Source organism: Festucalex cinctus, chromosome 4 (assembly GCF_051991245.1).
Source record: "Festucalex cinctus isolate MCC-2025b chromosome 4, RoL_Fcin_1.0, whole genome shotgun sequence".
Taxonomy (NCBI): domain Eukaryota; kingdom Metazoa; phylum Chordata; class Actinopteri; order Syngnathiformes; family Syngnathidae; genus Festucalex; species Festucalex cinctus.
Window position 1 is genome coordinate 11,957,316 of NC_135414.1, and position 12,992 is coordinate 11,970,307.

Sequence of the window (12,992 nt, forward strand, 5' to 3'; positions counted from 1 at the left end):
TGTTGACTTAGTAATTAAAGCAACATTTGCTGTCCTGTTTTCTTTTGACCGATATGCATGGGCGTTTCTAGACCCAAGAAGCCATGGAGCACCAAAAAACAACAAAAAACCCCAAACAAAAACAGGACAATGGATAAGAAACGACATCTTTTATGAAATAACTGTCATTAAATTAATCATAAATAACAAAAGTATACAATCCAAAATATTGGGGTGATTGTTTTGAAATTGTCAGCGATTGATGTGGGCGTCAGTAGAGATGTTTGCATGAATTTTGGTGACTTTTGGCCATAGTTTAAAAACCCCTTCAGACCTGCATTTTTTTTCTGTTGTGCATTTTTTAAAAACTGATTTCGACTGTTTTCCCACATAAGAACATGAGATTTTTTTTTTTTAAATTTTTTTGCGGGGTGGGGGCGGGTTATAGTTGACGTCAGGATAGTATGGCTGTAACGTGCAAAGTTAGCAAGCTTATTTGTAACATTTTTAATATGAACTTGCGATTGGTTAGCTAGGATCCAATCATTAATCAGAAGTGTTGACAAACTTGACATCATCCAAATTATGCGCTGCTTTTGGTTTAGACACGCAAAGTATTGTCACTGCAATCATCTATGTAATGGGTTCTGAAAGGATTTTTTTTGCGGGAGCTGGAGTACACATCAGGTCGCCAGCCAACCACAAGGTACATCAACAAATGCTTTATTCTCTCGTATAGCCAATTTAGTCTTCAATTAACCTTACATGCATGTTTTTGGAATGCGTTAGAAAGCCGGAATAGGCACAGAAATTCCACGCAAGCTTGGGGAGAACATACAAACTTCACACACACACACACACACACACACACGAGATTCAAAACTACAACCTCAGAGCTGTCAGGGTGCTGCCCAATTTTAAAAATCATCCAAGAATTCAAAAATAAAAAATAAAAATTCAACAGCGCACCAAATGCAACCAAAAGTTTTATTTATTTATTTTTTTATCACCACCTGTATAGCATTTCCAAGAAAACGTGCGCTAATGCAAAGTGGTTACAAAAGTAATGCACAGTTCTTATGGAAATATGAAAAAATGAACAGAAAAAGTTGCAGAAACAATCACAATCAGTCTAACTTTAATACAATGATACCATGTTTTGACCTAAAATGCTTTCTGACTAATATCAATGGTGGTTGGAAGATTCATTGTATAGATTGCATATTTTGCTAAAGTGATGACTGATATCAAGATCTTGACTCAGAATTCCTCAACATAATACCAACCAAGTTGCAACTGACTTAAGTTCCTCAAGAAACTTGTCAATTGACTAACTACTCTGACAAGCTTGTCACCCTGTTATCGTAACATTTAAATGCTCTCATATGTAAAACGCAGTAACATCATCTTCACAATCTTAGTTAAAATTCTTGTCGATAATAGTGGCATATTAATTAAAATGCTTTCCTACCCTGGCAATATTTAAATTGCACCAAAACTACCTCACAGTCATCCATGAATAAGCTGGAATGTCTCATACATTTGACCTTAAACGTAAACTATGAACAACAGTGTTACTCTAGGTCGGCACCTCAGTGTAAACGTTTACATGGATTCAACCAGTAACAAATACATTGGACATTCATCCCCCTTGTGAAAGACTTTTTTTTTCTTTTTAATTTTTTTTTACAAATACTAAAGCCTGGCTAAACTTTCCTGAATCTCATTCATTGCATTTTAAAGTAGGGAATACAAAATGCAGCACATCAATATCAAATAACTGTACAAGATTTGAGAATACCGAAGACAGGAGAAAATGGATAGAAGTCTTCTTCAAAATGGTCCTCTCAGTTCGTGGAAGAGGAAGTGTTCAGAAAAAGGCAGATGGCTTATAAAAAGTGTCCGTCCTCTTTCGTTAAGCTATTGCCTTGGCTTCAGGAAGGAAAGCTTCCCAAAACTTGATGAGCTGCAACAGAAATAGGATGAGAAGAATGACAAGATGTAAAGACAACTGCACGAAAGCCAAACGCTTGCAGTCATTTCATGTCAACAATGACTGATGTTATTATTTACCCTTTGCTGAGACTGAAGCATTGATTCCAAGTATTTGACGATCTGCATCTTCAAGTCCTTGGTTTTTTCTTTCTAAAATACAAAGTGTAGGAATTTCATGTTTTGTTTTTTTGCTACCTCAAAATAATTTCAATATTGACCATTTGCACACAACAAAACAAGGTCACTTACCTCAAACCTGAGAACCTCCTTTCGCACCGTCATGCCAATTCTGTCAAAATCTCTCTCGTACTGTGTAACTTTGGCCTCCCACTGCACACACACCAACAACATATAGGCCGTCAGGTCAGACACGTTTTCGTTCAGTTTCGCTCCACTACCAGGGGCACTAAATAATCTTTACTTCATAAAATAGATTTATCAGTAGTAAGTAAGAATCCGTGGAGTTCACCCTGTGAAAACCCGCCAATTTTGTGTTTTCGGTGGTGAAACCCCGGCACTATTTTGCGATGAGGCGCAGTGATCTCTGGTGTGGGCGTAGTGCCATTAGGTCGGTAGCGGTGTGATTTAGGTCACATGAGCCAATCAGGTAGCTGCTGCGTTCTCCTCACCATAGCAACCGCATATCAAAAATGGCGACCACAACGTCGGCGAGCGAAGAAGAGCGAAAGGAGAAAAAAGTTAAAAAGAAAGTGGTGAAAAAACTTCGTTCCCGTTCAGGTTTGCCCATCGCTTCAGCTGGCCCCGTCCTTCCAGCCATCTGCATCATTTGTAAAAATAAATTTCAAACTATACTCGTCTGGGATCGGAAGGAACACGGAAGAGGGATCATCTCGCCAAAGCAGAAACATTGTCAGCAGGTATGTGCTACACACACGCGTGCCCATTTCTGTTATTAATGTGACCGATATTCAGTATAGGGTTGAAAATAATTTGTTGCTAGGTTAAGTTTTAAGGCTATAGTTTAGTAAAAACGCGAGCTGCTGAATGATTTATCGAGTGAATCCAACAGTGGTTACCAAACTCGGGTTACCTGTGCCCATCAGAGTCATAATAGAGAGGCACAGCTACACCCTCCCTTTCCCCCAAACTCTCTCTCACCAACCTCAACAAACACTTTACTTTACTTAAATCTGTGATATGCATATACTGTAAAGAGGTGATGTGACAATAACACTTATAATGTAATTCTTTTTTGTGTAAAGGCGGGTTGCTGCAGGCAGATGAGATGATGAAAAATAAATAAATAAAATTGATTCTCTAAAAATGAAAAACAGTTGGTTGTTAATTATTACATGCAAATGTGTTTTTTTTTTTGTCTTCTGTATTTATAATTGTTCTTTGACCAAGAAAGTATATAGGCCAATTTCTATCCAAATATACGATTATTCACTAGAATTTTCAGTAGGGTATCCGAATACCAAAATATTCGATAGCTGCAGCACTAATAATACTAATTTTGAGTTGTGGCACGCCCACACGAGTTATTTTACCACACACCTGTGTCAAAACTAGCTTACTGCACACACTGCACCCCAACTTCAAATTTTTGCTAACATAATAATAACAACAACAACAATAATAATAATAATAATAATAATAATAATAATAATAATAATATATTATGAATTTTGTTGGATCCAAAAGCAACTTACATAATTATATATTATATGATTGTAATTGTCTTATTTTCAAATGTTTAAATATTTTCTTGATTTGAACAAATATAATTGTTTTGAATAATCTTGATTTCAATTATTACCAAAATAATTGTGATGAGTATTTTTTTCCATAATAGAGCAGCCCTAGTGTGATGTGAATATGTGTATCTTGTGCTCATCTTTCCCTTCAATTTTCTATTTCAGGCAGGATATACTGAAACGAAGATTCAGGCGTGATTTCCCCCAGCTGGTTTTTCACACCCCTTTCCAGCAACAACTCTGAAATGGTTTTTGTAGAGACATTATCAACAACTGACAAACTTTTACACAGGGTACCTCACTCATCAGATACATCAACTACTGAGTCTACTGACGTAAGCCAAGAAAGTGACACTAACACATAGCTGGTAAAACATCAGGTTGTAAAATCACAGGGCATACGAGGACACTTTACAGTGCAGGGCTGTAAAATCTATGTAAAATCTGCCATTTTGTTTGTTTCATTATCAAGATGTTAACTCTCCATTTTAACACTTTTCAAGCAAAAATAAAAATGTCTGTATTCCATTTTCCACAAAAAAATGCCCAAAACAAAGCTGTTCCATTGAAGTTCCATGGTTTTATTGTGAATGCACATTTGATTTTTATTTGATTTTTTATTTTTTTTTTATTAATATTTTATTGTGTGTCGGGCATAAATAACATGCTGTGATGACATAATCTGATACTTTAATAAATATTCTATATGTTATAATAATCTGGGCTCTGAATGCATCTATTTTCATCTAGTCCATTTTGCCTTGTTCCAGGTTTGTGGTGCATTGTAGTATTTTTGGCCAATGTATGCTGCTTCTTGTGTACCTTTCATGACGTAGTAGGTTGTAAATTGTTTTCATATATGAAACATAAACATTGCTAAATGTAACATTCGTGTGCTGGTGTCACTTCTAGTTGAAGCGTTTTTTGTTTTTTTTTGGCACAAATTTAATGATCTAAATTCACATGATTGCACCAAACCACCAATACTTGTTTCTGATGTTAGGTACATGTATTTATAACATCTGGGAATGATATTCTGTTGCCAAATTTAATGTAAGACGTTTTAAAACCAAAAACTGCAGCACAAAATTTTCGTTTTTTGTTATTTACCTATATATGCATTTCTGGCTTGTGACAAAATTGGGGCAGGAAAACATTGGGTGAACTTTTAACCCAAAGTTCAGAAGGGTATTATCTATCAAAAAATGCATTGAACAAGTAGTGCCCAGACAGTGGAGCGAAACTCATTTTCTAGGCACTTTTTGGGGGTTCACCCCACGGCCTAATACTATGAACTCACTGCATATGATATGAACAACATAATCAAGCAAGACGTGTACAGAACATGTCCTATTCACTTTCAAACACAATTTTTCAAAGTTACCATGACACCATTTGTGTGTGTGTGTGTGTGTGTACCTCAGTGATCTCTTCCTTGGCCTGCTGCAGCTTGTCCGGCTTGTTGGCCCACAGCAGCTTGGCCTCCAGCTCCCTCTTCTTCTGGAGTGCACTGGAAGCCTCCTGCCATCGCTGCCACGCCCGCATGCGCTGGGCAAAGCAGCCCTGTGGACATTCGGCGAGTGCTTGACAAAAGGCAACGTGACACCGAATGCCTCGCATACTGTCTTGTTTGTAACCCAGGAACAGGTTTTAAAAACTTTATTTTGACTTTGGGAAACAATGACCAAACCAGTGACTGAATTGGCTTCAAAAAGGTCAGTGAGTATAACCTCAATTCCTCTCATTGATATTGCTGAATTGATGTTTTGTTTGTTTTTATCACTAAAAATACTTAAGGAACAGTAATTGGTTTAAGAACAGTAACTGGGGGGTAAAATGGGTTTTGTAATATACTTTAATGCAAAATCTAAGGCAAAGTGCTGATGGATAGCACAGTTGTCTTACCCGCACAGCACCCAGCAAACGGATGTAGTCAGCCAGCACCTCGGCAAAGATGAAGAAGTCGCTGGAAGCTTGCTCCTGGTGAAGCTGCTCCATCTTGTCCTCCACCTCCGCCAGCTGCGACAGGGCCCGGGACAGAGCCGTGTTGTCTTCAGAGTTCCCCAGCATGGCCATACTTTTGGCAAATACTGCAGTGTTGCCGCAGAGCTCTGGTGGCGGTGGGTGAGAGTATGGTGTCATTCTCACAAGACTTATGTGAAACATCTGGTCACACTAAAAACCTCTGTTGACCCTTTTCATGAATTCCTGACCAAAAAAAAAAAAAAATGCAGATGTGGCTCACCCTTCCTGTGATTGACCAACGAGTCCACCACAGCATGGAGCTTCCTTAACTGCTGCTCCTCGTTTTCCACCTCCTGCAACTTATCCTCAAACCACTGAAAAGAAGGAAAACAAGTCAAGTCTCAAAACCAACTGAGATCAAATTTTTCAACAACCAGGAGGCAAAAAAAAAGAAAGAAAAGTTTTTGTTGCCTTTTAATGTATTAACTACACCAGCCTGCAGCCAGGTACTGCTCCACGAGCCATTTCATACCAGGCGACAAACGTATTTGTGTATTACAGCCAGAGGCCACATTGCCCTTACAGTGTCAGATTCATTCATCTTCATGGTCATCTTGTTGACAGCTTCCGACGCCTTATTGATCATTTTAAGAAAGCCGGCTCCGCTTAGCGTCTGTGTGTTTGATGCTCTGGGTAACTGCAAAGACAAGCACGCAGGATTCGCCATTTTCATTCAACGTCCATGATTCCAAAAGAAAACTGTCAAAGAATCCTCACATCTTCTTTTTCTAAGAATTCTCGCACATCAGGATCTTGTATCAGCAAAGGGTGAGCTACAACTCTCTGCAGATACCTGCAAAAATAGAATACAGTGGTGTGAAACAACAACAAGTACTGTATAAATCACGTGTGGCCTCTTCTTGCCTCTCCAGAGCGGCTCTCCGTCTCTCCACAAATTCCACTGATGATGGATCGTCCATCCCCACTTTCACTTTGGTCATTCCTGTCAATGGAATTCTCACTCATTTTGTGGAACATGGCTAATCACACCATTCATTTTGTTTACATAATGTACACTGGGATAATATCTGTTCTTAACTCATTCACTCCCAACCGATTTCACTGAAGCAAACCCCCTTTCGCTCCCGGCTGTTTTACTGGATTTCGACTGATTTTGCAAGGCCCACAGAACATTGTTCTATTGCTATAAAAACATGGAACCTACCAAAAGAAAGATCAGTCTCTCCTTTTTTCAGAAAAAAAAACATGTTTGTATCTGTTTCCGTTTTGTCCCAATTAGCATTAGAATATATCACATTCCTGGTGAAAACACTGACAAAAAGAGCTTGTTGCAACATGGCCCTTGCTAATCTCTGGCTAATATACTCTACTGCCACCTGCTGGCCATTTTTTCCTCCATAAGCTTTAAGCCACCTCTTCAGGTCAGAAGCTGCATCAAAGCCTTATATATGCCTTTGCATTAAAATAAATAAATAAATAAAAAATTTAAGAAAAAAAAAAAGCCTAAATACATTTTTGGGAGTGCAGGAGATAGTATTAAAAACTTTACACATTTTGGGGTTTGAATGAGTTAATTCAAATTATACAAACACATTTTTGGCTTGCCCAATAAAAAGCTAATACTAATCCTTTCTACACTATGAAAAGGCATGTTTAATAGTTTAAGAACTAGCAAAAAAAAAAAAAAAAAGAAACAACAGCGATGTGATCCAGCTGGATTTGAACATAATGTTCTGCCTGACCCACCTACAACACTTTTCTCTGGTGGCAGTGGAATGATGCATCCATGAAGCGACTGTTTGACTGACAGCTTCTCATAGAGTCCCAGGAAGTCACTGAAGCGCCTCCTCACAGAGAAGGTCTTATTTTTAAACATGGCCATGGAGGTCTGGAGGGCCACATGAGGATACTTCAAACAAGACTTTTAACACACACTACCAAGCCATGGATGTACTCATACAGAACTACAAACCCTCGTGGAGACTCTGTAGGCCACATATGCATTCATGCCATCACCTGGGAGAATGAAAACAAAATGGATGCAGAGAAAAAAAAAAGATTTGCTGATAATTCACCATTTCACACGCAGAAACAGGCATCGAGAGAGACTGACCGACTTTCTCAGGGTTGGTGACAGCAACTTCCAAATCAAAAGTATCATTGTCCTCTTCCTCCTCCAGCTGCAATTGGTGACAGCACATCAGTTTCCAGCTCTCAAATGACATTTGCTGTTATAAGTGTGGAGACGCACTGGGAAAGCATGTGAGCAATGAATAGTGTCCACTATCCTGGAGAGCTGAGGCCTGTACCTGTTCCAAGGAGGTGGCTGGCATGGTGGCAGTGCTCGTAGAAAACGAGGTGTTGGGACGTGAGCCAGAAGAGCTGCAGAGTTCTTTTTGGGCAGAGTTGCCAGATTTGTCTGTGCTTAGTTGGGCGTCTGCACAAAGAAAGGGAATCATACCAAAGGTGTTGTTCAAAAACACAGACTTGACAGTTGGTGCTTTATTTAATGTAATCTTTAATTGCTTTTAATGTTATCTTCAATATATTTAATTAAAAATAAAAAAAATCTTTATACTGACTAGTTTTTTTTATTGTTACCTCTTATTATTAAATATTATATGTTAAAATACCTACATTCATCATTTTTTTCCTCAAGGCCAAATACCTTCATTGGAGCTCCTTAGCTATGCAGGTTAACTGTCATAATGAAGAAATAAATGAATGAAGAAATAAAAAAAAAAAAAAAGTAGGGTTGTGAAAAATATAGCACTACTGACGTCATCTGCACCATAACAATACTGGTAGACACTGGACAGTAAATGTAAATCACTTTGCTAGACTGTCATATTTGTACTTCCATACACCTGCATTTCAGTAGGCTCTTTTCACGTGCTGACATGTTCATATTACTCAACAAGAATCAGAAGGGTGGAGTTCATTTGTTTTCATTCAACTGGCTGGTGCATTTGAAGACTTTTTTTTTTTTTCGCACCTGAGGCAAGACCACGTGAATATGCTATTTATTCATGTTGTAGAGACACTTCAACCAAATAAATACGGATATAACGGTAATGGCAATATATCGTTGTCTTGTGGCGATATTAAAAGCAGCACTTTTGTTAAAAACAAAAAAAACAACATAAGTCAGGTTAATTTCCATTTGTGCAGTTCTAGCACCCTCTGGTAGCTATTTTTTTTTGTTTGTTTTTTTAGTGCAATTTAATTTTCACACTGCATGTTTTGGCCCTTCTATATTTAAAATCCATGCTACTGGTCAGATGAAGAGGAACATAATATGTCGTGTTTGCATTAGCAAGTAACTGCCTCAATATTAATTATTATTAGAGATTGTAGGTTGTTTATATGCATTGCTGTAATGTACAAAAGCACAATATTGTGTGTGTATGTGTGTTTTTTTAGTATGAGCTCATAGTTTTAATTTTTTTTAACAAATTTGATCTTTTTTGTATCGCTAACCTCCCCACAATATCGTTATAATTTTTGTAAATTAAAATTATCACACAAAATGTTTTTTGGGGACTTCAGAATTCATTCTACTGCTGGCATCATGAATGACTTCATCAGGCTGAAAAAGCGGAAGGACTTAGACTGACCAAGTCAATCACAGGACCTTTACCAAATACAGCATGCATTTTCTACCTCTTGAAACACCCAGAAACAAGCAAGAACTGAAAGAGGCTGCAGTAAAAGCCTGGTAAAGTAATTTGAAATTAAAGACTACAACAGTCTGGTGAATTTAGTGAGTCAAAGGCTTGTTGCAGTTATTGCAAGGTAGGGTTATGCCACCTAACATTAAGCTAATAATGTTAATTCCAATACTTTCGCTCACTTGTAAAGTGGGTGGCTTCAAACAAGAGTTGCTCTATCCTGAGTTGTATAACACCATCTAGATTCTGAACCGTTTGTGTCATATTCATCTTTTGATCTGAAACCCAAATGTCTTCAGTACACAACAAAAACAAAATAATTGACTTTGCCATTCCAAAACTTTTGGAGTGGCCTGTAGCCCCCATGGAGCACATGAACCGTGGCAAATTTGGACATGCCTTCAGTTAAAACGAGCTCAGCTCATGCGCGTCTAAATGCGCAGTCTGTCACTCATTCGTGAATCTTCACAAACAACTAATCAGCAGCTAACATACTCCAAGGTTCTTGCCGTTCACGCACGAGTCAGCAAAGAAGAGTGGCAGATAAGAAGAACAGAGCAAATATAGGCTATGAAAATGTGCTATGAAGCAGCTTTTGCTCAGAAGAGCCTCCATAGAAACAAAGGTCAAGGTTGAAGGCTAGCGAAACTCGAAGGCCGTGCATAAGGGACGTCAGATGTTTTGTCATGTGGCCAACAAATCAGACCTATAGAGGACGCGGCCAACACATTTGGACAGCTTTCGTCTTTCTGATCGGCCAGCGAGGCGACAAAGTGCACGATGCCGGCAAGAAAGTACATTCCATATTATAGATAACATTAACTACAAAGGGAAAAACATTCTTAAAAAAAAAAAGATTTGCAAAACAACAACATTGAACTTGACATTTTATCAAATACTGTTTTGTATTTCTGGCTATCATAATGTTGATCAGTGTGGAATTAATTGATTGATACATTGTGAAAAGCTTTGAAAACAAACAATCAACATTATAGAATAATATTCTATTTTGTTTGGGTTCATATTTTTATACTGGACTCCAGAGCAGTAGCGTCTCACCAGTCAAGAACCTCACCGCACTTCACTGTTCCTTCTTTTTTTTCCCATGGGACGGCATGGTTCAGTGGTATGGTGGTCATCTCCCAACCCAGAAGTTGTGGGTTCGAACCCAGGCCATTGTGACCACGTCGAAGTATCCTTGAGCAAGATACTGAACCCCCAATTGCTCCTGATGCTGCGTCATCAGTAGGTGAATGGGTAGTCAAAAATGTAAAGCGCTTTGAGGGCCTTGAAGGTGTTAAAGCGCTATATAAATGAAGAGCCAGTGCCATTTTCTGAAATGCCTGCGAGTATCACTATTTCCAACTATGGAAATCTCTTTGTGAGTCCTCTCTGTGAAATACTATGTAAAGACAAAGTTGCATACTTACATAATGTAACTGCTTCGTGAAATGTCCCTTCAAAGTCTATCTATAATGCTCTTTCTTTTGTGTTTTGCTACCGTTTTACAAGACCACCTGTACCAAGTACCACCTGCTTCATATACGGACGGCTTACCGGCAAACAGATCGTTGTCCTCGTCCGAGTGGACTCCGTTGGACTGGGTGCTGGTGCGGCCGCTCGCATCACCGGCTGAAAGCTCACCTCTTCGGTCGGGCTGAGACACTCCACGACTCACGGACTTACTCTGTGCAAAAATGTGATGCCAAGCAAAGAAAGACATTCTGAACGGAAGGTGTCGAAAAGTGGAATTGGGAAGGCTGTCTGGCGAAGCAAAGCAAAACATCAATGTCAAAGTTTAAAGAGTTCGAGCCCACGTATGCAAAGTTCATTTGGGGCTGTCATAGCTGCACATCAGTTGATGACTCGCTCCTGGCTTGGATTTGTGATTACATTTATAGCGTCATATAACAAGAAATTAGCCCACAATTACTATCCATGGCAAGCTAGCAGATACATTATTTTGGATGCCAATAATGACACAAGTCAGTTGAGCAAAAGGGGCTGACTTCCAGCTAGCCAAGAGACCTCCAGACAGTTATTAATAACTGAGGATTGCGGGTAAAAAACGACACGTGAACTTACATTGCTAACGAAAATATCTTCTCCTTCGTCACTGTCTCCATCTGCCAAATTAGACAATCCTTCTCTTGGCTCGTCGTTTGCAGGGAAAGGAGGAGGATTACGAGACGAGTCGGACGCCATTTTCCTTGCTGTGAGGGTCGATGACGTCACAGACGAAGAAGGCGAGAGGAACTTGACAAGTGGTTGGAGCGCCCTCTGCTGGTCATAATGACACATTACTGAACTTGAACACGCTTAGCACCCGGATGGCGAGTGCAACCGACTGGATAGCTGATAGGCCAAGACTTTTTGAAGTCGAGGGGCCGCCATATTGCTCCTCCCAAGAAACGTTTCTCGGGATTCGATCCGGGGTTACACACTTCCTAAGCAGATGTATGACAAAAATGCTCTTTTAGGTATGGACAAAATGTGTGTTCTTAACATATTTCATTTTTCATAGTACATTTCTCACTGCATGTATATGAAATATCCACTATCCTAATATAACAACAAAACAAAACTTTTTTTTTTTTTTTATTTGTTTGGCAGCTGAAAAAAAAAAACTCTTGATAATGGCTAATCAGCTCTATTATTGCCAGTTAACGGCGGAGCAATAGAAGAAGCCATTAATTAAATGAACCATTCCCAGCATGCCTACTTACTGTAGACTGTAATCAATCAGGAAGCCCACAGGGTAGAGGATGGGTTTGGCCGAGCACAGTTGCGGATGTGCCATGCCACTATGCCCACTTGGTCGCCTCCGCCGCAGCCCAAGGGCGTGTACGATGAGGCTCAAGAAATTCGCCTGGCCGGCGGCCTGCCACCGCAGCTTGTGGGATGGCCATCTCCATTGCTAGCTAATTGGACTTAATTATCCATTTTGCTAAGCATAATTAGCAGTCACCTAAAACTGTTGTCATCTGTTTACCTAAAGTCTACATGTAGGCTACAGAGTCAGACACACATCAGTGGTATATGCCGATGTATCTGAGTGAAATTGTGATATCCCATCACCATGGGAACACAAAACAGTTTCACTTTCACCTATAGGTTCATTGAATTAAAATGCTGTATAGGTGATGAATATTATGGGATCATGATATCCTGCAGGCTCTGTTACAGAAACGTGACTTCAACTTTATATTAATAACAAAGTATTAAAAAAAAACAAAAAAAAAAACTTTCATGTTCACATCTCCATAACATTTCATCTAATCAGCTTTTCACTTACCTGACGCCAGCAGTTGTTATGACATCCAAAAGCACTTTCAAGTTAAGACTGAACATGCATGGAAGACCACTTTTTCTTGGTTGACTTCTCAATCATTTAAACTCCAAATTGTCTGACCAGACAGAGCCCATATCGTGTCAGAAACAATTTTGTGCACCTGCACACTAATGCAATGAAACAGCACTAGCCTGCGGTACATTAGCATGTCTTGAGAGAACATAAGGCGTGCCACAAAATATCATCCGCTATTACTTCATTACTTCCAAAATTTTGTTACTGATGTTTTTATGCTAGTGATGTCTACTTACAAGAAGAATTAAACGCTCTTGTACTTGATAGTAGAAGTGT

General features: G+C 39.1%; 1 protein-coding gene across 3 annotated transcripts; it reads right to left on the reverse strand.

Moving 5' to 3' along the window:
- Window positions 1–952: 952 nt before the first annotated feature.
- Window positions 953–12,764, reverse strand: LOC144017401 (sorting nexin-1-like). Of its 3 annotated transcripts, none has more exons than XM_077518938.1 (16): window positions 12,645–12,764; window positions 11,435–11,629; window positions 10,907–11,036; window positions 7,988–8,115; window positions 7,792–7,858; window positions 7,651–7,694; window positions 7,425–7,566; window positions 6,582–6,660; window positions 6,435–6,510; window positions 6,241–6,354; window positions 5,938–6,031; window positions 5,598–5,803; window positions 5,112–5,255; window positions 2,224–2,304; window positions 2,053–2,124; window positions 953–1,945 (listed from the first exon to the last, which is right to left on the reverse strand). In XM_077518938.1, exons 2-16 carry the CDS (start codon window positions 11,552–11,554, stop codon window positions 1,895–1,897), a joined length of 1,548 nt encoding a protein of 515 aa, XP_077375064.1. In that variant the 5' UTR covers window positions 11,555–11,629; window positions 12,645–12,764; the 3' UTR covers window positions 953–1,894. The 3 variants fall into 3 exon arrangements, with proteins under 3 accessions (XP_077375064.1, XP_077375063.1, XP_077375062.1); XM_077518937.1 differs by lacking the exon at window positions 12,645–12,764 and adding an exon at window positions 12,076–12,397; XM_077518936.1 differs by lacking the exon at window positions 12,645–12,764 and adding an exon at window positions 12,076–12,397 and having other exon boundaries at window positions 11,435–11,796.
- Window positions 12,765–12,992: the final 228 nt, after the last annotated feature.

Coding starts and splice junctions, on each gene's coding strand:
- LOC144017401 (XM_077518936.1), bottom strand. CDS start 11,650: ATGTGTCATTATGACCAGCAGAGGGCGCTCCAACCACTTGTCAAGTTC. Junction 6,355..6,434: donor AATTCTTAGAAAAAGAAGAT/GTGAGGATTCTT, acceptor TTGTCTTTGCAG/TTACCCAGAGCATCAAACAC. Junction 2,125..2,223: donor AGGAGGTTCTCAGGTTTGAG/GTAAGTGACCTT, acceptor TTTGTATTTTAG/AAAGAAAAAACCAAGGACTT.